Below are 27965 nucleotides of genomic sequence, written 5' to 3'. Positions count from 1 at the left end.
AGTGAGTTTGGATTCACGCTGCTTTTGGCAATACTCCAGACAAATCACGGCAAGGGACACCAGAAATGGGCTTTAAACACTGTACCCATGTGTGGAATCGAACCTGCGTAAAGAGCGATCGCTTAACCACTAGGCTACCCAACCGCTCTCGGTATGTTAATAATGAATATACAGTAAACGTGTTTATAATGAACATGCTTATAACGAACTGACGGATATAACGAATTGTTTTTCGTTCTGACCACTACCTGTATATTTTAATCGAAATGCTTGTAACGATCTACCCTTATTACGAACTAAAATCAGTGGTCCCTTTGAGTTCGTTATAAACATAATTGGGGCGGTGGGGTAGCCTAGTGGTTAAAGAGTTGGCTCGTCACGCAGAAGACCCGGGTTCGAATCCCCACATGGGTACAATGAGTGAAGCCCATTTCTGGTGTCCCCCGCCGTGATATTGCTGGAATATTGCTAAAAGCGGCTTAAAACCAAACTCAGTCAGTATAAACGTAATTTACTGTAATGTTCTAAGTTCAATTAAACATGAAACGCGATACATAAATCATTTGAAATATATAAATTATAAAGAGAACTTCCGTCTTAAAAAGCGATTTAAAGTCAGCATACTTCTTCATTACAGTGAATCGAATTTTTTTATTTTTAAGAAATCAATTTTCCTACAATGTGAAACTGTCACCAGTTGCTACTGTTTCCCAATATAATTTATCTTAGTCCGAGATGTGTTGTTTGGCTTCAGCAGTTTTAACCCATCGGGGCTGTGACAGTCATGACAATACACAGAAGCTGCCTGGTCTATAGAACTCTCTCACGCCACTTCCACACTTTCCGCCATGTACGGATGTAAACAAAGGGTTACTGGGGTAACGATCACGTGATCTCGTGCAAGGACGGCCCTCTACACGAACGGTGTATGCACCAAGTTTCTTGCACCTGTATCCATCCGTAATTAGCAACAAAAGGTAACTAATCAAAGGTAGAAAGTAAGCTGATGTAGGTTCGGATTATGTTGTGGAAAAATTGGGACCTAATTACGATGGATTATCGTTGTTTACTTGCTTGTGATTAACACGTGAAGGAAAGATTATGTTGTGTTTTTGGAAACAGTGCAGATCTAGTTTCTGACTTAAAGGGGCGGTGGGGTAGCCTAGTGGTTAAAGCGTTCGCTCGTCACGCCGAAGACCCGGGTTCGATTCCCCACATGGGCACAATGTGTGAAGCCCATTTCTGGTGTCCCCCGCCTTGATATTGCTGGAATATTGCTAAAAGCGGCGTAAAACTAAACTCTGTCAGTCTGTCTGACTTAATTTTTATAAATGTTGAGCATGGGAAATATTATTGTATGAAAGTTATTAGAAGTTGGAGTGTCGTTTCCCAAGACATTTGCAATATGTGCGTGTAATGTTGATTTTTGTTATCGTTTTTGCTTCCCCATATGGGTACAATGTGTGAAGCCCATTTCTGGTGTCCCCGCCGTGATATTGCTGGAATATTGCTAAAAGCAGCGTTATACCAAACTCACTCACTATCGTTTTTTAAATAGCTTGGTTGGTTTTTTCAACATATGGGTACAATGTGTCTGTATGTGAAAATCCCATGGACGCCAGACCCCTCTCATCCCTGTCAGGGAATCCAGACGAAACAAACACCCACTCCCACCCAAATATCATCATCAACCATCCTCCATCAGTAACCAGCCGGAACCAACAAGCATCCCTCACTCACCCAAATATCATCATCAACCATCCTCCATCAGTAACCAGCCGGAACCAACAAGCATCCCTCACTCACCCAAATATCATCATCAACCATCCTCCATCACTAACCAGCCGGAACCAACAAGCATCCCTCACTCACCCAAATATCATCATCAACCATCCTCCATCAGTAACCAGCCGGAACCAACAAGCATCCCTCACTCACCCAAATATCATCATCAACCATCCTCCATCAGTAACCAGCCGGAACCAACAAGCATCCCTCACTCACCCAAATATCATCATCAACCATCCTCCATCAGTAACCAGCCGGAACCAACAAGCATCCCTCACTCACCCAAATATCATCATCAACCATCCTCCATCAGTAACCAGCCGGAACCAACAAGCATCCCTCACTCACCCAAATATCATCATCAACCATCCTCCATCAGTAACCAGCCGGAACCAACAAGCATCCCTCACTCACCCAAATATCATCATCTCACCCAAAAGCATCCCTCACTCATCATCATCAACCATCCTCCATCAGTAACCAGCCAGGAACCAACAAGCATCCCATCAGTAACTCACCCTCACTCCATATCATCATCAAACCATCCTCCATCAGTAACCAGCCGGAACCAACAAGCATCCCTCACTCACCCAAATATCATCATCAACCATCCTCCATCAGTAACCAGCCGGAACCAACAAGCATCCCTCACTCACCCAAATATCATCATCAACCATCCTCCATCAGTAACCAGCCGGAACCAACAAACATCCCTCACTCACCCAAATATCATCATCAACCATCCTCCATCAGTAACCAGCCGGAACCAACAAACATCCCTCACTCACCCAAATATCATCATCAACCATCCTCCATCAGTAACCAGCCGGAACCAACAAACATCCCTCACTCACGGTCACCAATCCCCCATCACTTACCGCCAGTATCAAACCCATCATCATCTCCGATCACACACATCATCCCATCCTCCACCCATCCACCTCACCCAAATATCATCATCAACCATCCTCCATCAAACCACCACCATCATCCCTCACTCACCCACACCTCATCTTCCAAACCCTTTGCTCATAATATCAATCACTGGTTTGTCTCATCATCTCCGATCACAAATTCCACCATGGAATATAGTTTGTCTGATATGGAATATAGCTGATATGGTACTGGATGCTGCGTTAAAAAGCAACAATGACATGGGAAAATAATTTTGATTCCCTTCCATATTTTATTGTTGTAGGAATTAATAAGGATAGCGTTTGAACTGTCTTGAAAAATACCCAAGTAATCTGGGAGTGCATTAGATGGATAAACATGAAGTTTTCGACCTTATTTTCTGTGTTTTTCTGCTTGAAAAAGCACGAGATTGTTGCAAAAATTTCTAGTTTGTGTATAATGGTGTCCATTGGTGTGGAACACCCTCTGGATAATCAAAATATAGGTTTATTTACTGGCTACCAATAGCTTAAATACTGGTTCAGTGTTAAACAGTTCTCCCCAACATTTGTTTCCTACATATCAGTTCTTTCATAACACCTCACTTTTGAGGGTTCACGTCCCCTTTAGTGTTTTGTTCCGCACCAGATAGCACAAGGTGGCACACACAATCATAAACTCTTAACAGTGGGTGGGATTTAGGACAACAATGACTTAAGACAGCTCAACTCCCATGCAAGTCAGTACCTGCTAGGCAGCAGGAGAAGGTCGTAACTATTTTTGGAGTCCAGAAAGTTGAAGACAAGCAGGTCGGACATTGTCCTGTCAGCTGGATGGGATAAGTGCTGGTCATGTTTTTCACAGCTGAAGCAAACCCGATCAGCGGTGATAATAAGCTTTGGACTGTTTGTCCCGACCTGAAGTGGTGACTGTGGACGATAAAGCGTCTTTATCCCTTAGCGTGAAGGAAGATAATACCTAAATGATTTTGAATATTTATTTCGGCCTGTGCTACAAGAAGCCTCAAACACACGTGCACACACGCGAAAAACACGTTAGTGGTCAAGTTGCTTTAACCGTGGTACTCAATTTCATTGGTTTGTTGTTTAACACCGCACTCAACAATATTAATAATAATAATAATATAATTATTAATTTGTATAGCGCCTATTTTCCAACGTTGAGCTGCTCAGTGGCGCTGAACAGGGTAGAGAATTTACATATCATATGCTTGATTAAACAGGAACGTTTTTAGACAGTTCTGGAAGGATTTGTGAGAGCTTGCTGTTTTGAGTTCAAATGGTAGATTGTTCCACAAGGTAGGGGCAACTTTGGAGAAGGCACGGTCAGCAAGTTTAGTGGATGTTGAGGGAACCGAGAGATTGTACATATTGGGATTCCAGCTATATGGCAGCGGTCTGTAAATAATTGAGTCTGGACCAGACAATCCAGTGATCAGCATCATAAGCATCGTCCTACACAATGGGGATACGATGACATGTGTCAACCAAGTCAGCGAGTCTGACCACCCGATCCCGTCAGTCTCCTCTAACGACAAGCATGGGTTACTGAAGAGTTTCTCTCAGAGCCTATATATTTCGTATTGGCGAATGAATGCATCGCGTGTCAAGTCTTAGCGATTTATAATTGGTTGTTCGCGTGTCATCCCAACACCAAATCGTGTTTATGATATCAACCACTGGTTTGTATGGTATAGGCCTGAATATTTACCGACCGCCGTCAAACATTCACGATGGTAAAACCACACACACACGACACTAAGCAGGTAATCCCTGATGTGACGAAAATACTGTTCAAACAGCGTTTAACGGATACAGCTGATTCGATCATGAAAATCCTTAAGTGAAATGCATGTCATTACGATCTTGTCGTTGACAGTCGCCCACAGCGTCACAGCGATGATTGCAAGGCATTTTATTATCCGACTTCACCATACTCCGTTTACAAGACTCCGTAACAGTGCTGAATGACACGTTAGGTGTCGCTAACACGGGATGTCAATTACAGCCCTATCAATCAAGGCTTGTACTCGCGTGTTTCAAGCTTGAGTACAGGTATTGTAAAAGGGGCTTGTCTTGTCTCTGTTTAAATCTACCGAGTCAGGTGTATCACTACATGCCCCACCTGTACGCTTATATTACGCATATTTATGCTCATATGGAAGCTTGACTTGACTTGACTTGTTTTTGGTGGTTTTTTTATGTTTTGTAGTTTTATTTACTTCTTTGTTTTTCGGGTCGGTTTTGTTTGATTTCAATTATTGACTTTGTGTGCTGGCGGTAAGGTGCCTCACATTGGGGACTGACTGACTGACTGACTGACTGGACATCTGGCGTTAATCCGACTCTTCTTTCCGACTACCTCCATGAACACGTGAAGATCCGGGTTAGAAGTGGTCTCCAGCAACCATGCTTGTTGTAAGAGGCGACTAACGGGATCGGGTGATCAGGCTCGCTGACTTTGTTGACACATGTCATCGTACCCCAACTGCGTTGATCGATGCTCATGTTGTTGATCACTGGATTGTCTTGTCCACACTCGATTATTTACAGACCGTCGAATATAGCTGGGGCGTAGCTATATTAAACCCCCACCACACTACCTCCATGATATTGTTTCCGGAACATTCGATTCCCCTCATGGGTACAATGTGTGAAGCCCGTTTCCGGTGTCCCCCGCCGTGATATTGCTGGAATATTGCTAAAAAGGCGTAAAACCAGACTCACTCACTCACTCACTTACTCCTTCCGGACACATGGGTACAATGTATGGAGCCTTTTCCTGTGTCCCCCCGCCGTGATATTGCTTGAATATTGCTAAAAGCGGCATAAAACCATACTCACTCACTCATTCCGGAACAAGCCGAATGGCTTTGAAAGTTACGTAAAGATTTCAATGGTGACGAGTCGGTTCGCTGCGCACGACTGCTTGAGCCCTTACGGAATAAATATTTGATATTGTTCTGATTACTAGTAGATATAAAGCTGCGCTGGGAATTGCTTGTGAAATAGTCATGCATTACTGAAGACCTGGGAGTCAGGAGTAGTGCCGAGGCTCTCTTCTGTTGATAAACTCGTGTTCGTCATGTTAGATGACTGGAAAACAGTAAGATTGTGTGTCAATATGAATTCGAAAGCTATACACAGATAGTGAGTGAGTAAGTAAGTTTAGTTTTACGCCGCACTCAGCAATATTCCAGCTATATGGCGACGGTATGTAAATAGTCAAGTCTGGACCAGACAACCCAGTGATCAACAGTATGAGCATCGATCTGCGCAATTGAAATACGATGACACGTGTCAACCATGTCAGCGAATCTGACCAACCGATCCCGTTAATCGCCTCTTACGACAAACATTAATTACTGAAGATCAATTCTAACCCGGATCTTCACGGGTAAGGGCTAAGGAGCACCTGCTATATAATGATGCGGAGGCTGCGTTGGATACAGACTCACAAACACCAAAAACATTTAGTTAAATGCAAAACAAAAAATTCGAAATGGGTTGATTTTATTTTTAATTGTTACAGTTTTCGCTTGTGGCGATTACAAGAAATTTTGCAATGTGTACAACTGTGTCTAAAGAAACGTAAACAAATCATCGCTTGCTCCCTCTCTCACTCACTCACTCACTTACTGTTACGGAACATGTCTACATATTATCGATTTCGGCTCTTTTTCAAGAGTAGAGACTTTGATCATAAAAGTAAATATATTCCGCGAGTTTTGAAAGCATCAATTTTAAATGGAAATATATCAAAACCAGTGCTTAAATATGTCCTAGGTGCGTACACTAAATCTATCGCTCTCCCGGTTTCAGCCAAGTATTACTGTACTGACGGAGAGTTACCGCCCCGTGAAGCGAAGTAATTTAACCCACAACTCTGTCGATAAGTTCCCACGAGATTTGCAACGAGATCAACCCGTTACTTGAGATATGTATGACGCACGGGTCAAACTCTACCTGTTTATTGACTTGGACGATAGCATTAATAATGCAACCATTAATTAGTGTAGGAAGGAAATGAAAGATCCGACTTATACCGTCAGTGTTCAAGTAGGAAACAACGGTTTGTTTGTTACATGTGTAACATTATAGACAGCTTACGTGTGTCAATATTTTCTTTGGTTTGTATCGTTGTTTGGTTTGTTAGTTTTTGTGAAAGGGAGATAATGTATTTATATATTGTTATATAATATCCTGTCATATAATTAATGTTGTTATTGTTATTTATAAGACCTCTTGGGGCGTGGAAGGGGTTTCAATGATGTAGTCGGACGGAGACATTATTTTCTGGGGTGGGGAATTATTGTTTTTGGCCGGGGATAGTTCTCTTTCGAAGTTGGGGTTTTGACTTTCAGGGCTTGGTGTATGTGTCTATATGGTGGCGGTCTGTAAATAATCAAACCTGTACCAGCCAATCCAGTGATCAACATCATGACCATCGATCTACGCATTTGGGATACGATGACATGTGTCAACCAACTCAGTGAGCCTGACCCCCCGATCCCGTTAGTCGCCTCTTACGACAAGAATGTGTTACGGAAGATCATTTCTGACCCGGATCTTCACGGGTCAGATGAATTTGAAACAACAAGATATAATCATCTTTGGGTCTTAATGATGAACACTAACTGCTCTTGCCTCAGAAAGATATGGTTGAAGGTTTCCCATACAAAACAATATTGTAACGTCGGGTATCACCTAAGTGGTTCACCTGTGAAGATCCAGGTTATGTATGTCTTCAGCAGCCCATGCTTGTCGTAAGAGACGACGAACGGGATTGACACATCAACCAGGGTCGTAGCTACCATTATTAAACAAAAAAAACGCGCTTGCACATGATTGATGCTAAAAAGGTTGGGCAAGCCCTCAATACTATCTTAATCTAAAGCTTTGCAGCCTATCGGACTTTCACGAAAACATTGTCTTGCTATGCGCCTGTCAACATATCCCAATTGCGTAGATCGATACTCATGCTGTTGATCACTGAACTGTCTGGTCTAGATTCGATTATTTACAGATCGTCGCCATATAGCTGGAATGCTGCTGAGCGCGGCGTTAAACAACAAACAAATAAAACCTGGATGGCGCTGTCATCTTATGTGCGGGGCGGTGGGGTAGCCTAGTGGTTAGTGCGTTCTCTCGTCACGCCGAAGACCCGGGTTCGATTCCCCACATGGGTACAATGTGTGAAGCCCATTTCTGGTGTCCTCGGCCGTAATATTGCTGGAATATTGCTAAAAGCGGCGTAAAACTAAACTCACTCACTCACTCATCTTAAGTGCCATAATTCGCAGAGTTGCGTCCCTTTGGGTAGGAGGGCCATAATTCGCTATGCAGAGTTACGTCCCTTGGGTGGGAGTACCATAATTCGCAGTGCAGAGTTGCGTCCCTTGTCCCTTGGGTAGGAGTGCCATAATTCGCAGTGCAGAGTTGCCTCCCTTGGGTATGCCAGAAACAGAACCTGTGATAATGGTTCGCCACGACCATGTTTCTGGGTGTGTTAGCATTATGCTCGTGCTCATGAGTTTCACCAACGTGGTATGCGTCCGAGACCTGCATCTCTTGGTTTCTTCTCACACTAACACCGGGATATAACTAGAAGATTGTCATTCCCGACGTTCAGCAACACCACAAATATCACACCACCGATGAAAACTTACCCGAAATTCGCTTTACACTGATTTTGTAAATAAATTATAACCAATCATTTTTCTTATGATTGAATCTTCATTACAGTGCTTGTCAAAACGTCTCGTTTAGAATATCTTTGATCCGTGAAGGTCCGAGTTAGAACATAATGGTCTTCAGCAACCCATGCTTGTAAGAACCCAGTGAAATGGAATCGGGTCATCATAATGTATGACCCCTGTGACGATGGAATTGATCTCCAGTATCCCATAGTTAGATTTCGCGACAAGGCATTGTCATGTAAAGCGCATTACGTTCGTAACCAACTATATGGCCCATATCGCCCTGGAGGAGGGCATTAAATAGAGGTTCGATAATCAAGGATTCACTTCGCCTTTCCCCGGCTCTATTACTTGCAGATTTATTACTCCCGGTTGGAACATAAAACGACATTCATTTAGTTCTCCTTTGACCTTGTCTGTTTCATAAATGAAATGTTTGTAATGTAATGCTCCAAGCATAACCAATACACTGCTTAGTTCAGGGGCCCGACCCACAAAACGTTCGTAACACTATGCCATTCGTAAGCCTATGATAAAGTATAGTGTTACGAAAGGTCGCAACGTTACGAACGCTTTGTGGATTGGTACCCAGGCCATTGCATACCCTTCAAGCTTCAAATCGGGTTCGATTCCCCATATGGGCACAATGTGTGAAGCCCATTTCTGGAGTCCCCGCCGTGACAGTGCTGGAATATTGCTAAAAGCGGCGTAAAACCCAACTCACTCACTCACTCTGGCGTGCCCCACTGTGATATTGCTAGACTATTGCTCAAAGCAGCGTAAAAACATACTCGCTCACTCCAGGTTCGTCCAGGTGAAAACCCGACTGACAAAAGTAGCATTTAATAGTAATATAATGCCTTCCAATAAATCCTATTCACATACATATGCTGATAAACAGTGATATATCTTCCAGGAGATCTCCACCACAATGTTGTGTTGGATTCAAATAGTTGCTATTCAAGGAGTAATGAAAAACAGGTATCTTGTTTGGCCCTAGCTAGTATCCCTCCTTCGAGGCAAACCTAAAATCAATCGTTACGGGAATCGAATAGCGATCTGTTGAGGGAAATCATGTTTTGTGATAACCGATCACGTCAACCGTAATATACATCGAAATAATCAATGTAGTGTCCATAAAGTATATTATACGAACATATGTGTCATATTGATATTAAGAGACGAATGTCAGAATTCTTCTATTTCCCGAGCGTGAACTATGGTAATGGAATAACTCTTACATTAGATTCGTAAGATCTGTTTGAAACACATGTGTAATAATTTCTTCATTACCCCCAATTAGCTCTTGATCATTTTGAGGTCCCCTTTTGAAAAATGCACCAATCACGATTACCGTAAATACAATAATCGAATGACGTCGACAAATTTTGTATCTTGTGTGACGTCGTTCCGACTCTACGCCTTTCTTCATTATTTTTATTAAACGCTTTCGCTCATTTGATACCAAATCATTAACTCGTTTAATAAAAATGGTATTTCACGAAAGCGAGTTTAGTATTCTGTATTAGTATATAACTGATAGAAACTGCCTACGGTGTGATGACTCTCAGCTTTCCGCGAGTCAAGAAAGGTCCAATGCCATTGTGACACATGTATTAGCATTGTGACGTCATAAATAGAGGATACTAAACGACCTTCTGTGTAATACCATTTTTATTAAACGAGTTTAAGATTTGGTGCTAAATCGTTCACGAGTTCAATAAAAATGGTATTTCACGGAAGCGAGTTTAGTATTTTGTATATTACTCTCCAACATAAATTGATAGAAACTGCCTACGTAGTGTGATGACTCTCAGCTTTCCACGAGTCAAACAAGGTCTAATACCATTGTGACAGAGGTATTAGCATTGTGACGTCATAACTGTAAACCATTATGACGTCAAACGTCTAGCGGTATTACACTCGTGTAATATTGCTGTAAAAATATTACACAGGGTGCCGTTGTACAAAACAACCTTAGCGCTAAGGCTACCTTAAGTCTATGTTAAAGTATGGGAGTTACGGTCACCTTAGCGCTAAGATCGCTTTATACAACGGCATCCTGCAGTATCTTCTACGGGCGATTAATAACTGTAAATATTACACTGCAGTATCTTCCACGGGCGAGTAATAACTGTAAATATTACACTGCAGTATCTTCCACGGGCGAGTAATAACTGTAAATATTACACTGCAGTATCTTCCACGGGCGAGTAATAACTGTAAATATTACACTGCAGTATCTTCCATGGGCGAGTATAAGTGGTTCACTGGTCACGAGGGGGACATCGGTTGATGTTCCTTCTATGTTTGTTTATGTTCTCTGAGCCCGAAGGACATCTTACTGAACACCTCAATGTTAATTTTGAATTGTTTGAAGCACGGGTATTGGATCATAATAAGCAGTACCGGAGTTAGGCAACAGCCCAAACACTACTAACACGAAGTACCAAATGAATTCCCACAGTTCGGCACTTCCAGCGGGTAACATAGAAAATGTTACTCGCTTGTAAGCGGGGTACATTGATCTCAATGATTAGCTCAGCCAATCAGAAAACGACATTTATGTGTCAGGTAAGATAATAAAAAATATTTCAGCTACACAGAGGTACGTCCGTACGATCTTCATCTTTCCGAGCACACGCTCTGTCGGTTAGACTACGGGAGCCGTCTCCTGAAGGTGAAATATTGTGTGTTATTATCGTGGTAGTCGGGTGGCGGACATATGTTAATACCGTGTTAATTGTGCAAATTACCCACGTCCGGATGACAGATCAATACTCACCGTGTTATAGTTACTGATTTATGAGGAAATACAACAGATAATCGAACTGTCATCTGCATAATACAAGTATTGTATGATGTTGTTGAAAAAAATATGGCCAATGCGGATGTGAAATAGGAGAACCCGTTTACAGAAGAGATAACCAGTCTCTATCACCATAGCAACAGCATCTATTGACATGTAGCATATGTGACAATTGGGATTACGCTTTCATAGTTAAGCACAAATTCTAGTACATTTTAGGCTGCGTCTTGTCCGGGATTCGAATCAAAACTGCCAGAATAATGTACACCCTTACCACACCCTTACCTTAATACAATATGCAAAAAAATGGGTCCACAAGGGGTACCCAGTTCGACGTTAAACAACAACAAACAAACCAAACGTACAGATGTCTGTCAGTGCGTACGTATGTATTCTCCAATATTGAACCCTTGAAATTAGTTATTCGGGGTTCTCTAGTTTAACATGAAGTCTAACCCGTCGTGATATGGACGTAACGTTTTAGCGTGAAGTTTACACTCAAACATAGTCACGAACATATCATTGGTGTTGATTATGACATTTTTTGTTTCAGCTCGGTCAGGATCTTGTGCTGTCATGCCCAAATGGTGAGTACACACAATACTAAATTGTCCATTCTCAGACATGTATACAAGATCGATAGCAATATACAACCTCACTTACGATCGGAAATATACAAGATCGATAGCAATATACAACCTCGCTTATGATCGGAAATATACAAGACCGACAGCAACATACAACATCACTTATGATCGGATGGTTAGGTTGTGTGGCATCATATCAATACCCGGGTTACAAAATGTCGACACCTGAACTACAGCTTCTAAATACCCACACTACCTGGAGAAACCTGAGGTTCTATCAGTAGGTACCACAGCTACAACAGTTATGACACGTAAATAACTCGATTACAGTACGTACATACCCAGCTTCATCTAGATACCCTCCCTGAAACAGTTAGATACCCAGCTACAACTATATACCCAGCTACATCTAGATACCCTCCCTGAAACAGTTAGATACCCAGCTACAACTAGATACCCTCCCTGAAACAAATAGATACCCAGCTACAACTATATACCCAGCTACAACTAGATACCCTCCCTGAAACAGTTAGTTACCCAGCTACATCTAGATACCCTCCCTAAAACAGTTAGATACCCAGCTACAACTAGATACCCAGCTACATCTAGATACCCTCCCTGAAACAGTTAGATACCCAGCTACAACTAGATACCCTCCCTGAAACAGTTAGATACCCAGCTACATCTAGATACCCTCCCTGAAACAGTTAGATACGCAGCTACAACTACAACTACATCTAGATACCCTCCCTGAAACAGTGAGATACCCAGCTACATCTAGATACCCTCCCTGAAACAGTTAGATACCCAGCTACATCTAGATACCCTCCCTGAAACAGTTAGATACCCTGCTACAAATAGATACCCAGCTACAACTAGATGCCCTCCCTGAAACAGTTAGATACCCAGCTACATCTAGATACCCTCCCTGAAACAGTTACATACCCAGCTACAACTAGATACCCAGCTACATCTAGATAGCCTCCCTGAAACAGTTAGATACCCAACTACATCTAGATACCCTCCCTGAAACAGTTAGATACCCAGCTACATCTAGATACCCTCCCTGAAACAGTTAGATACCCAGCTACAACTAGATACACAGCTACATCTAGATAGCCTCCCTGAAACAGTTAGATATCCAACTACATCTAGATACCCTCCCTGAAACAGTTAGATACCCAGCTACAACTAGATACCCTCCCTGAAACAGTTAGATACCCAGCTACAACTAGATGTCCAGCTACATCTAGATACCCTCTCTGAAACAGTTAGATACCCAGCTACATCTAGATACCCTCCCTGAAACAGTTACATACCCAGCTACAACTAGATACCCAGCTACATCTAGATAGCCTCCCTGAAACAGTTAGATACCCAACTACATCTAGATACCCTCCCTGAAACAGTTAGATACCCAGCTACATCTAGATACCCTCCCTGAAACAGTTAGATACCTAGCTACAACTAGATACACAGCTACATCTAGATAGCCTCCCTGAAACCGTTAGATATCCAACTACATCTAGATACCCTCCCTGAAACAGTTAGATACCCAGCTACAACTAGATACCCTCCCTGAAACAGTTAGATACCCTGCTACAGTCAGATGCCCAGCTACATCTAGATACCCTCCATGAAACAGTTAGATGCCCAGCTACAACTAGATACCCTCCCTGAAACAGTTAGATACCCTGCTACAACTAGATACCCAGCTACATCTACATACCCTCCCTGAAACAGTTAGATATCCAGCTACATCTAGATACCCCCCCCTCTGAAACAGTTAGATACCCAGCTACAACTAGATACCCAATACATCGCGATACCCTCCCTGAAACAGTTAGATACCCAGCTACAACTAGATACCCAGCTACAACTAGATACCCAGCTACAATTAGATACCCAGGTACAACAAGATACCCGACCTACAACATGTAGATACCCGAGCTACATATAGATACCCGCTGATTCTGTTGTAGCTATCATTACGCTCTCTGGTCTTTCTAAAACACGGGGTAAGTTGTATGCAGGCATGACATTGTGATCAGTGTTGCTGTAGATGTTGTAACCATCTCACCTTCTTCAACCCGTCATCCCCATTTTCATTCTCATTGTCTTCAAGATCAGGTCTTAGAATCAAGTTTACTAGTGAACATCAAATGGCATCCTTATAATTCTTCCACCCATGTGAAAGGCGGTGGGGGAGTCTTGTGGTGAAAACGCTCGCTCGTCACACCGAAGACTCGGGTTCAGTTCCCCACATGGGTACAGTGTGTTAACCACATTTCTATTGTCCTACGCCGTGATATTGGTGGAATATTGCAGAAAGCGTTTTAAAAGCATACTCAGTCACTAGCTCCCATCGATTGGGAACCAGGGTGAAATTCGAACCAGCACCCATTTGTGCTATAGGCGACCATCGTAACCGGCTTGGTCATTGGCAGCACATGTCATCGTACCATAATAACAGCAGTAGACAACAAACAACTTAACTCCCTTTCTGAAACCCGTCGAGATCCGAGTATTAGAATTGTTGTTCCGCAACCCATGCTTGTCGACTAACGAGGCGACTAACATGATCGGGTGGTCAGGCTCGTTGGCTTGCTTGACACTTGTCATCGGTTCCCAATTGCATAAGTCGATGCTCATGATGTTGATCACTGGATTATCTGGTCCAGACTAGACTATTATCAGCAATATAACTAAGTCATTGCTGAGTGCGAAGTTAAACAACCAACCAACCAACCAACCCTTTCAGCTTATGTCCACAAAATTATCGTAGTTCTATTGTCGTCGTAAGTCAACGTTAAAGTATGTAATTTACGGTCGTTGGGCGCTACGACTTCGGTAACAGGGCCGTTTAACGTTTAACGATTTAGTTAGATTAACACGAAGAGAGAACTTTTCCCAACCAGAAAGACATTGAAATACTGCCCTGAAAAACATTTTTAGGTATGCAAGAATGATTTTACGACGCTTCGCCTGATCACCATGTCATGTCTCTGATAAACTGGATTCCTTTCGTAGACGTTGCGGCGTGCATGTAGTTGACGTAGATGTGAATGCACGTGGTATAGTTGTGTATAGTGACGTAGTTGTGGACGTATGTGTGCACGTTTCAGTGTAAACATCCAAGACATTGATCTGGGCCGGGTTCCACAAAGCGATCTTAGCATTAAGCCGATCTTAATCCTTTGTTAAAGCATTCGACCTACGATCATCTCAACATTAGCTTTGTGGAGCGGGCTCTCTAGCATATTAGCATGGGGCATGATGTAAGAATTACTGTTTTGTAGACATATTTACATAAATGTATGTTTCGTACTTGAATTTGATTCGCTTGAACATCCGGGTTAGAAGTGGTCTTCAGTAACCAATGCTTGTCGTAAGAGGCGACTAACGGGATTGGGTGGTGAAGCTCGCAGACTTGGTTGATGCATGTCATCGTATCCCAATTGCGTAGATCAATGCTCATGATGCTGATCACTGGATTGTCTGGTCCAGATTCGATTATTTACAGACTGCCGCAATCTGCATAGCTGGAATATTGCTTAGTGTGGCGTTAAACAACAAACAAACAATCTGAAATTTGCATCAAGAAATTTATCAATAAATGGAAGCATAACTTAACTACATTGTCACAAAGGATACACAAACAATAAACGGAAACAGACCAATCGGATAAAGAAATTGATTCCTATAATTCCAAAACCAGTAACAACACCAACAAATATTTGGTAAAGGTTGACATATTTAAAGAAACTCTTTCAAATAAACCACATTTCTAATAATCATTGTATTGATTTATCTAAAGAATTGTACATGACAGGGGTGGAAATAACTTTAAATTGCTAGTGTACTCCGGTGCAGTGGCACATGTAAAATCACTTGCCCTGATAATCTTTCCACTATACCGGCCGTTTTCATGTTGATTTTTTAAAATAAACAACATAACTAACATTGGAATATCAACAGGACACCGGTACAGTGTGATATACAAATTTGCTTGCCCGACAGAAAAAAACACTGGACTCGGGCGTCGGGCAATGGGTTATTTCCACCCCTGCATGATAAGGACACTAAATGCATCGGGGAATGATCCCAAACCGAAACAATTGTTTTTGTACAAATATCGGTGCAGGTTCTTTGTCCTCATGATGATTTTCTCTGTAATTTCTTTGAGTGACATTTTAGACGTTAGGAAGTACAATAGAGACAAATGTTTCGGATAACAGCTTCTTCATTTCGTGAGTGTGACGTTTCGATACAGATTCCTGTACCGTTGCCAAGCTGTAATATGTTTTCCATAAAGTTTGTCTTTATTGATTTGCTCTGTAGCTACACATTGGAACGGTAATAGCCGAGATGCTGGATGGGAAACATTGCGCTCTCATCTTCACAAAAACTGTTGTGTGTCGTATGTTCGTATGTCCAGGGGTCCTTCGATTTCAACCGCCTCTGTGGTGTAGTGGTTAGAGCGTCCGCCCGGAGAGCGGAAGGTCGTGGGTTCGATCCCTGACCGCGTCATACCAAAAGACGTTAAAATATGGTACTTGTTGGTCCCTGTCTGGCGCTCGGCATAAATGGGTACAACAAGGACTGGTCGGCTCGGAGTCAGTATAATGTGTCTGGGTGGGGTATTCATGCTTCACTGCGGCATGGTATCTCAGTGGGCTAGCACTATAAAACCAGCTTAAGTCTGGGCTAGTACAAGCAGCCGCACATACACATACACATGCATGCACGGCGTCATATGAGCGAAATATTCTCAAGCACGACGTTAAACCCAATTTCACCTCACCTCACCTTAGATTTCAGGATCCTTACACACCAATACAGGGGTAGTAGGGTAGCCTAGTGGTCTAAGCGTTCGCTCGTCACGCTGAAGACCCGGGTTTGATTCTCCACATGTGTACAATGTGTGAAGCCTATTTCTGGTGTCCCACGCCTTGATATTGCTGGAATATTGCTAAAAGCGGCGTAAATTCAAACCCACTCACTACATATCAATACACGTCCCAAATATATTCATTATTCTGTTTACGGCATTCATTCGGTATGATCTGTCGTCCCGCGTCACAACGATGTTTGTGATTGTAAATAATCCAGGTTAGGGGCCTGATGTTGTACTTATTAGATGTTATTGTGTATATCGTAATCGGCTTCAGTTTCATTTTTGTCACTTTTCTGATCGTTTTGTTTTCACTTAGAGTGTGTTCTTCTGTTCAAAGACGCATGTGTGTTGAAGAATATATATACAATATTACTGGAATATTGCGGAAAATCATTCATATAATACATTTTTTAAATTAATCAGATTTTTAAAACAAACTGAAAAATAACATTTACGTTTATGCATATGATCGTGACCGATGAAACCTGCAAACATGGAGAGATATATCTCAATGACAGTCTTGGACACGGGTACAACAGAGGTCGTCAAAGAGTTACTGCTCTTCATAGGAGTTGCCTCCCTTGAAATTTAAAGGTTCCCAGCGATCATGAACCTGGCGTGTTTTGACCGCACTATATCATCATATCATGTTTCACCGAAATGTGACTTTCCCCCTACACTGTTCTTGCTCGCCAAAATTTAACCGAATTTGTGCTCAAATCGACATTGAACCCCTCTGATTCGTGTCGCAAAACACTACATATCATCCCCATTGGTAGATCAATGTTCATGATGTCAGTCACTGGATCGTCTGGTCCAGACTCGACGATTTACACCGCCGCCATATAGCTGGAATATTGCTGAATGCGGCGTTAAACAACAAACAAACAAAAGAATTCGAAATCGTAAAACGCTAAACGCCATATCCATATCATCGAGCTATTGAGTGACAAATCATTATTAGGGACCGTTCATATTTATGGCCCCATGTACAATGTGAACGACCCCACCTAAAATTTATGTACAAAGTAAGTGAGCCCCCTGCATGTGTACAAAATCAATGCCCCCAATATCTCTTAAGCATAATTTTTAGATATTTTTATATACAAAATTGCTGACCTCTCCCAGAAACACACGTGTACAAAATTGATGACCCCTACCTCCCCAGAACAAAGTGGGTGGACCCCCCCAGATTTCATCATCACCCCCCTAGCCATAAATTATGAACGGTCCCTTAAGTTTACGTTTCCAACTTTGTGAAGATAACTGTTATAACTCCGCATAACCAATGCCTCGCCTAAAATTTTCCTGTCAGATTGCGAGGTAATGGTGGACCGAAATATATAGCATAATATTATGTTAATGCTTTAATATTATGTTAATGCTTTAATATTATGTTAATGTTTTGCTAATATATAGAACAGCCTCCTGATCCCCAACTAATTTCTTCTCAAATTCATGACCGATGATATTTCATGTTATTCAGTGTAGAAAGCAGATGCGCAGGTAACTGTAGGTGTGTCGCTCGACGTTAACACAGGGAAACTGTTCAGTGCATGTTTTAAATGGTTTGTCGCCTATATGTTCAAAGACTGGACCGAGATCTACGCCAACTGCTATGTCGTAGTGCCGGACTCCTCGTTGTCGTGGACGCAGGCCCTAGCCACGTGCAGCAGGTGGGTGTAATTTTATTTTTTTAAAATTCTAATGATATAATAATAACGTGTAAAATACCTAGACAATGAATGTGGGTAAAAATAAATCCATCGCTGTTTGATTACGATCGTTTTCAAAATAATTATGAGCTGGGAGGATACAGTTTTGTTTTCTAAACATAGACCTACACATGGTCAATCTTTCTGTTATAACTGACTTTATTAAGTTTTTGAACGACATTTTAGAAGTGATACTCATAAAAGGACGTTTATGGATGTCAACTTCTGATTTCGAGGAACACGTCGTTTCGGAATATATTTCTTATTTCTTCTTCAAAATAAAGAAGTTAATATCCATAACATTCTAGGAATTAACTGACTTTCATTTAACATGTCGTTCTTTAATTTGTAACCTAGGTTTGTAAAATAGTTGTGACTACTTTTACGATTTTCAACATTTTTCGGTGCAGATTTGGCGGGAGGTTGGCAGAGCCCGTCGGATATGACGTCACTGAACAAATTGGAAACCTTTTAAAGAGTGATGCTGCCACAACGAAACGGGTTTGGACAGGTAATGTTGTTTTCAAACTCTGTTGCAGCGCCAAACAAAGTTGTGAATTCCTTACATAGGTGTCAGTGACCACACCCTTGTAGAAAACCCATTATAGCGAAACGCGATGACATGGAGCTTCTATAAAAGAGTCATGGCACCGTCGCTATTCGGAGCTTTGAAAGTGTCGTCTGGAAAGAAATGATGGGTCCGTCATTGTATCAGCTGCTTATATATTTACCACTTTTATTTCCAACTGGGCTGAAACGAACTGATTGCATTTATGTAATGCACAAAAATTCGAAAATGAAGTTTTAAAAACGCCTGAGGAGGAAGTAGCCATTGCGTTTTGTCGATTTTTCAGGTTACAATCGACGAGGTCATTCTACTGTCACCGACACCATCGGGTACTGGAGCGACGGTCGAGCAACCACCGTGGACGTCGGGGTCTGGGGGGTGTTCGAGCCCAAGGTGATGTCGGGGGACTGCGCGTATCTGCAGCAGAAGGACGGATCGTGGAAGATGTATATGGGGCAGTGCGACACGTTGATGCCTTTTATGTGCCAGGCGCTCCCCTGTCCGTCAGGTAGGTCCATCTCATTATAAACATCTGACAGTTCATTCCGAAAAAGTGAAGAATTCAGCACTACAAACTTACGAGGTGTATAACAGAGCAAGAATGAAAACGTGACGTCACGAGAGTGTGACGTCACCGGTGTAATAGTACACGTTGGCGCTTCACATGACAACTATCACAGTACCTTATGACGTAAGTTATGAAAGTCTGTTACCAACTTTGTTACTGGCAACACAATGCCCTGTGATGTCAGGCCTACTGATCCACTGCGTGATCCAGTGTGCCTGATTTCCTCTCAGTTTTCTCCCTTCTCAATGCGCATTGCCCTTATATAAGGCCAGCGATGTTGGGAGTTTCAAAATATAGCCCGGATTGACTGCATAACATTCTGATAAAGCATTCTCAGAAGGCTGTCAACTGAATTGAACCTTTTAAATACTACAGTGTGCAAAATTTTCGCAGGTCCTGTGGTCCCTGGCTAGTAAAAATTCATCAGGACCACTAAATGATAACTTTGCAGTGGTCCTGGTGGCCAGTGAATTTTGTATTGATAGTTAAGTAAATCTACGATTGTTATTTTGAACCAGTGAAGTACAGACAGGACCACTAAGTAGAGGGTAATGTGCGAGTAACTCTCCGTTCCTTAAAAATAATGGAGCCGAGGCTGTTTTAACTGTTTACTTGATCTGGGTTTCTTGTTAGTTATTAAAAGGGAATGAAACAACTTCAACTTGTTTTTATTTCGTAAAAACTAAACATTCATGTGGGAAATGACCTCAAATATGACAATTCAATAGGGCGATTCACCGATGCACCGATACATCATGATACATTTAGGTTTGATAAAGCTATCGTATCGTCAACTGGTGTATCGATATGAAACTATACACAACTTTTTTTCAAAACAGTATTATCTTAAACATGTTAAAGTACTGATTTAGAGAAAAACGTGCAGGTATGATAGTTACTTGTTTGTTTATTACAATAGTGTTATTGTTATACATAAATACCTTGAAATAAATAAATAATTTTAAATATAATACTGTGTCATTCTTTCAAGGTGTATGTATCGTGATACGTATCAAATCACAGGTAAAATATCATGATACTATCATGACATAGTGTATCGTTCCAGGTCTACAATTCAAGGAGAAAAAAATTATTGCAATAGTTGGTCACAGTAGACTATTGATATCTCAATAGTATGTTGAAATAGACAATCGTTATGTCAATAGTTGTTTCCCCCTCAATAATCACCCCTAGTTAATAGTTCGTACTTTACTTCTTAAAAAAAGTGAAAAAATAAAGACAATCTACCTACCTAACCTAAATTTTAAGGAGGTGTTATCGGAACCACAACATTTTTTTTTTCTTGCTTAGTAATCATCCTGTGTAATCAATTATTATCTCATTTTCCCAGGAACATTCCGCTGTGATTCTGGAAAGTGTATTGGCAGTGAAAACATGTGCAACGGTGAAAACAACTGTGGGGACTTCTCTGACGAGAGAAACTGCAGTAAGTACAAAATACTCAATTTATGTCCTCTGTGAGACATATAAGTCTGAGTGTCGTATCTGTGTTCAACTAGGGTATGGTAACCTGGTTAGTATACCGGTAGGTACACTGGGTTTCAATCCCAGCTTGACTGTTTTAGGTTTGTTTGCGCCATACCTGTACTGCTGGGTTAGATTTGATGAAGAACATGTTTTCATCACTGTTTTATGTATTTATGAATTGATGACATGAGCATTGGGTCGAACACAACTTGTTTAATCAAGTAAGGGTGCAAGAAGAACCATAATGCTTTTGGTCAACGACATCACAAGGCCTCCGGTTACAATGTACTATTAGTAAACAACTGATTGTTGATATAGATATATAGCAGAACATCCAGGACCACCTGCATCACTTGTCTGTCTGTCTGTGTGTCTGTCTGTCTGTGTGAGTGTGACAGAGTGAGTCTATTATTACGCCACTTTTAGCAATATTCCAGCAATATCACGGTGGGCTTCACACATTGTACCCATGTGGGGAATAGAACCCAGGCCTTTGGCGTGACGAGCGAACGCTTTAACCACAAGGCTACCCCACTGCCCTGTGTCTGAGTGTGTCTGTGTCTGTAACAGCCTGTGTGTATATAATTATGATGGAAACAGATAATTCCATTTGAATTGAAAAGGAGCCTAAGTGATCATGAGGTTCAAATCACAAGCAAGGGGAAATCTTGACTGACTTCATTTTGAGGTTTAGCATTGCCGCAAGAGCAGAGTGGAAAGGAAAATAATGTGGTTCAGGAATTGTGAGACTTTGAGGGTGTCTTCTGCTTCACAGTTAGTTAGGAAAAATAGTTTTTCGTCTGTACCTTCTCACTGGTTTGTTCCTTCTGTCAATGACAAGCAGTAAATGCATTAAGGAGTGAGTGAGTGAGTGAGTTTGGTTTTACGCTGCTTTTAGCAATATTCCAGCAATATCACGGCGGGGGACACCAGAAATGACCTTCACACAAAGTACCCATGTGGGGATTCGAACCCGGGTCTTCGGTGTGACGAGTGAACGCTTTAACCACTAGGCTACCCCACCACCCCAAATGCATTAAGGAGTAATTCAGGACACAAATATTCAGATTTTTCAATTGTTTCCCAGATTCCAAGTGTTCCTACTACCTGACTGGCCGCGAGGGAGTGGTGACATATCCCAGCGGTGATGGCAACTATCAGCAGAAGACCACCTGTCAGTGGGCCATAGAGGGAGCCATTGGTTCCAGGCTTCAGATTTCGGTGAGACAATTTACAACCACCTGTTTGCAATTTTTTTGGTTTGGATTTTAACTTTAGCTACCAGTGTTTGTCATAAAGGGCAGGAGGTCAGGATTGGTCACTTTGTTGATGCACATGACTGTATTCCACAGAGGTACAGATAAGCTGCGTATCTGCGTAAATTACGCAAATATTTATGTGGAAACTCAATTCCTATTAAGTCTATTGCGTACCAGTACGCTTGAATCTTTGTAAATACTCAATAAGTGTGATCTTACATGCGTACACACAAAAATGTCGAATCATAGCATGCGTACAGGTGGATAGACAAAATAACTGACGTATATTGAGAGGTTCTGTTTCAGGACATAAACTTGACAACTTGCAGTCTTTCTTATCGTTTCTCATATTACAGATCAAATATAAATAACATTTAAACTTTATTATATTTTTACAATTAATGAAAAATGGCAAAATACCCAATTGAGTTTTAGTGAGGTGAATACAATTTATTTGGTTACTCAAAGGAAAATAAGGATACCCAATTGAGATGAACGCAAGCGAGTACATAACTCAATGACCCCAAAAGTTGTTGCTCTGATCCCAGTAGCGTATATGATGCACATGATGTTAATCACTGGATTGTCTGGTATCCTCGAATTGTATTTTTTTATTGACTGTCATATAGCTGATTAGTAAATAAGCTTAAATAGTCTTATTCTTAATATCAACAAACAAATTGTCAAAACAGCTATATCACATTCAGTAGGGATTTATTTTCAGAATGTGTTATGCTTGACATGAAAGGTGAGCATATCGATTGTTTGCATACAGTATCAAGGCTCAGATATTTACAATCAGTCATAATACCGGAGTATTGCTGAGTGTAATGCTTACTACTAGTGCTGGGAATTGGTTAAAATTTCATAATTGATGATTGGTTCATTACAACCGATCAATCATTAAAAATAATTGGTTAGCATCATTTATGAAATTTTCCTGATTATGTTTGTTCATGCACAAAAAAATATATATAAAAACATGTAGTTCTTTGGGGTTTTGCAAACTGCGCAAAATGCATTTGCAAATTTCAAATCTTTAAAGGATGACTAGTATGTTAGGTGTAAATAGTCTCGTCTCGTCGATCACGAGAGTATGCGTGATCTCGTTGATCACGGGAATATACGAGAGGAGGCCATTTTGGATGTTTCGGGTCAGTGCGCCGTGGAAGTGTTACCACGTGCGAGATAGGAAAATAAAGAAGAATTTTAGCTACGAGCATTGTGTTATCTATCAATGGTAGCAGAGCGTGTGGATAAATATGGCACAGAAATTGTTGTTACCGCCCTTGCTGGACCAGGATAGTATCTATGATACATGGAAAAATGAAATAGAGGTTTGGCGACGATTCACGGAGCTACCGGATGAAAGAAGGGACTGGCGCTAGTTCAAGTGCTGAAAGGTACGGCAAAAGAGACTATCTTACAAATCCCAGTTGATGAATTAAATGAGAAGGATGGATTGGACAAATGTCTGAGAGAGTTGGATAAGTTGTATCTAATAGACAGTGTAGATGCGGCGTATATAGCTTTCTCGGAATTTTTTAGTCTCACAAGGAAAACTGAGTCTATGAGTGATTTCATCAATATCTATGAAAGAAAGTACCAAAAGTGTGTCAAATACGACATGCAGTTACCAGATGCAGTTTTAGCATTCAAACTTTTGGATAGTGTCAATCTGAATCAAAAGGATAAACAGCTAGTTTTGACGGCCACAGTAGATAAAAGATTTCAAACATCAAACTTGACCAATAATCCCCCAGCATTGGAAGGAATAACATCCAGTACAATTGTTGGGAATCATATCCGAGTATTGCATTCTGCTAAGAAAGCTTTCACTGAAGCAGAGTGTGACGATAGGATAAGGAGAGCCCTGAAAGCAAAAGTGAGGCCCATGGAGGGAATATACAGCATGGGAGAGAAAGTATACTACAAGTTCCCAGGTAAAGAAGAATGGAGGGGACCAGCCAGAGTTATTGGTCAAGACGGAGTTGTGGTTTTTCTCCGACAAGGTGGGATGGTGATCAGAGTTCACAGGAATAGAATGAGAAAAATCAATGAAGTTGAGACTCTTGACATTAAAAAGGGGGGAGGAAGAGAAAATGAAAGATAATGTGCCAGAAAGATGTGATAAAGAAGTTTGTTGTGATGATAAGGAACAGTCAAGTTGGGAAGAAATTGACCTTGGTGATCTCGAGACAATGAAAGATCAGAGAGAGACAAAACAGGGTGTAAGTAAGACCAAACTGAACTTTAGTGTGGGAACGTCCATCAGCTACAAGAATGATGAAACAAGGGAAGTCATGACAGCTAAAATTATCAGCAAGGCTGGGAAAGCCACAGGAAAGAATAGATTTTGGTTTAATGTTGAGTATACTGATCCAAAACAATATTTAGGTGTTAAGCAATCTCTAGATCTTAGTAGAGTCACAGACTTGAAGGTGAATGATGAAATACAAGAACAGAATTCAGAAGATGAAATTGATGATTCTGTCATGATGTTAGAAGATGTTTCTTGGATGGAAGCAAAAGAGGCAGAGTTAGACAGTTGGAAAAGAAATCAAGTATATGAAACAGTTGAAGATACTGGACAGAAATGTGTGTCGACGAGATGGGTATTGACAGTTAAAGAAAGTGAGAATGGAATCAAACTGAAAGCTAGACTGGTAGCAAGGGGTTTTGAAGATGGAGCTTCAAAAGTAGTGCAGTCAGATTCACCAACATGTGCTGGAGAAGCCTTGAAAATGATACTTGCTGTGATGGTCAACAAGCAGTGGACACCTCATGCTATGGATATCAAGACTGCCTTCCTACATGGGGCAATCATAGACAGGGATGTGTTTGTTAGACCTCCGAAAGAAGTAAACATGAGAGGAAAGGTCTGGAAACTCAACAAGTGTGTATATGGTTTAAATGATGCTTCACTGCAGTGGTATTTCCGTGTGAGAGAAGTGATGAAGGAACTTGGTGCAGTCGTGTCAAAGGTTGACCCAGCAGTGTTCATATGGTGCAGTGATGGAATTGAAGGTGTGCTTGCATCACATGTTGATGACTTCATATGGGGTGGAAACAACAGATTTGTTGAAGTTATACAGCAAATGAGAGCAATTCTTGATGTTGGGAAGGAGGAGATAAAAAGCTTTCAGATATCTAGGAATGCATCTTGAGTCAGATGAGGATCAAGTCTTGCTACAACAGAGTGGATACAGTGACAAACTTGCCTTTATCAATATTGACAAGGCTAGAGCAACTGACAAGCAACAACCAGTCTCAGAAGAAGAAAGAAAGGTAATGAGGTCTCGGTTAGGGCAAATACTCTGGTTGGCTCATCATACTTTCGTCCAGATATTTTGTTCAAACAAGTCGGTTATCAAGTTGTATAAAATCTGCAGTTGTGGCCAATCTCCTTGAAGTGAACAAGGTCATAAAACAGATTAAGAGTGAGAATGTTGTTCTGAGATATAGGAAGCTAGATGGAAAACTGAAACTGCTGACATACTCTGATGCCTCCTTAGGAAATCTACAAAATGGAGGGAGTCAGGGATCATATGTGATCTTCTTGATGAATGAACAAGGAAAAGTGTCGCCAGTATGCTGGAGTTCAAAGAAACTGAAACGAGTTGTGCGCAGTACTCTTGCAGCAGAGACATTAGCAATGGCAGATGCAATTGATACAGCAATATATATGTCAACATTGTACGCTGAAATTGTTTCCGAAAAGGTGAGCAGTCAGAAATGTTGTCGATTCTGTGTTTGACAGACTGTATGTCAGTATGGGAAGCTGTTCATTCCAATACATCTGTGACCGAGAAGAGGTTAAGAGTGGAGATAGCTGGCATCAAGGAACTTCAAGATGAGGGGATGGTTCAGATTAAATGGGTGAATCAATCTGAACAGTTGGCTGACTGCATGACAAAGAAAGGAGCTTCACCAGTTCGGCTTTTGCAAGCTCTACAAGAAAGCTATATTAATATAGTGACATAAGGCTGTGAAGAAACTGTGAAAGTGAAGAGACTACAGTGTTGTGATATAGTGACTGTAAAATAACAATATATATATCACTGAAGAGAATCTTGTCATGGTAAAAGACAGATGTAATGAGAACTGTGACTGTGGATGTCTATACCAAGATGAGGACTTTTATCATGTGTATTTTAAAACAAAACAAAACGACAAAAATGTGTTTTGAGCAGTTTTAATATATTTCAAATTTTTATATAAAAAAAAAATAGTTGAGATTGTAAATAGTCTCGTCTCGTCGATCACGAGAGTATGCGTGATCTCGTTGATCACGGGAATATACGAGAGGAGGCCATTTTGGATGTTTTGGGTCAGTGCGCCGTGGAAGTGTTACCACGTACGAGATAGGAAAATAAAGAAGAATTTTAGCTACGAGCATTGTGTTATCTATCATTAGGAACATTAATTTCTTGGAGTCTTTAAGATAAATTCAATCATGACGTGGAAAGAGCTTGTAGTGCTCATGAAATGTAACAGACAAAACCAACCTTGTGAAAAATATTGTTAACGCAAACAAGTGATCCAGAATTGTTTGTGTTTGACTATGAGAAAACATGATCGATTGCTTGGTCGTTTAGTCACTGCGACCAATCTTCGATTATTTCAATTAATCGGACCACCACTAATGCTTACATCAGAGAAACAACCCGTGAAGATATGGGTTGGAATTGGTCTTCAGGAACCATGCTTGTCGTAAGAGGTGATTAAATGAACCGGGTTGTCAGGCTCGCTGACTTGGTTGACACATGTCATCGTATCCCAATTGCATAGAACGATGCTCATGATGTTGATCACTGACCGCTGCCATAAAGCTGGATTATTGCTCAGTGCGGTGTTAAACAACGAACCAACCAACCAACCAATCCTTGTAAGAAAGCATCAAACCAAGCAGTAAATCATTTGTAAGCCTGTGATAAAATAGATGGTAATGATAGCTTTGTGGATTGAGATATCATAAGGACTTGCTGACCTGCTTGATGCATGTCAGTGCATCGCAAATGCGTGGAACAATGCTCATGAATTCAATCACTGGATTGTCTGGTGTGGATTTGATTATTCAATGACCGCCTTCATATAGCTGGAATTTAACAACAAACAAACATGAAGAAGTGAGTGAGTGATTTTTGTTTCACTCAGCAATATTCCAGTTATATGGCTGCGGTCTTTAAATAATCAAATCTGGACCAGACAATCCAGTGATCAACAGCATGAGCATGGGAATCGATGACATGTGTCAACCTAGCCAGTGAACCTGACCACCCGATCCTGTTAGTCGCCTCTTACGACAAGCATGGGTTACTGAAGGTTCATTCTAACACGGACCTTCACGGCTATCATGGAGGAAACAAACAGATAATTAATATAAAAACTTGAGTTGAACATATTAACAATTTATTAAAATTACAGTTTTTAAGCCTGGCAACTGAGAAAGGCCTGGACTTCGTGGAGGTGTGGGTGGGAGGGAGAACCATAGCAACAAGCACCTTGCTTCACCGTCTCTCTGGCACCACCATCAACAGTGGCAGTCGCTACATCATCAGTCCCAACAACAACGTCATCGTCCGATTTATCTCTGATTTCTCTGACCAGTTTGGAGGATTTAGCTTTCGCTGGAACTCAGGTAAAGATGATAATTGTGACATCAGTTTGTAA

The 27965-nt window shown here is 41.2% G+C and overlaps 1 protein-coding gene across 1 annotated transcript in view; it reads left to right on the top strand.

Annotated features, from left to right (window-relative positions):
- The window catches only part of LOC124259323, a 34742-nt gene extending 6777 nt beyond the window's left edge, over positions 1 to 27965 (top strand). The window contains exons 2-9 of the mRNA XM_046693445.1: positions 11764 to 11797; positions 13780 to 13815; positions 18286 to 18370; positions 18820 to 18920; positions 19264 to 19485; positions 20897 to 20992; positions 22121 to 22254; positions 27720 to 27965. Coding sequence (XP_046549401.1) covers positions 11764 to 11797; positions 13780 to 13815; positions 18286 to 18370; positions 18820 to 18920; positions 19264 to 19485; positions 20897 to 20992; positions 22121 to 22254; positions 27720 to 27965 — 954 coding nt within the window. The remainder of the gene's footprint in view (positions 1 to 11763; positions 11798 to 13779; positions 13816 to 18285; positions 18371 to 18819; positions 18921 to 19263; positions 19486 to 20896; positions 20993 to 22120; positions 22255 to 27719) is intronic.

Source organism: Haliotis rubra, unplaced genomic scaffold (assembly GCF_003918875.1).
Source record: "Haliotis rubra isolate DU_JTF1 unplaced genomic scaffold, ASM391887v1 Scf718, whole genome shotgun sequence".
Lineage (NCBI taxonomy): Eukaryota > Metazoa > Mollusca > Gastropoda > Lepetellida > Haliotidae > Haliotis > Haliotis rubra.
The sequence above is the reverse complement of the archived record's forward strand: the minus strand, read 5'-3'. Positions and strand labels throughout refer to the sequence as shown.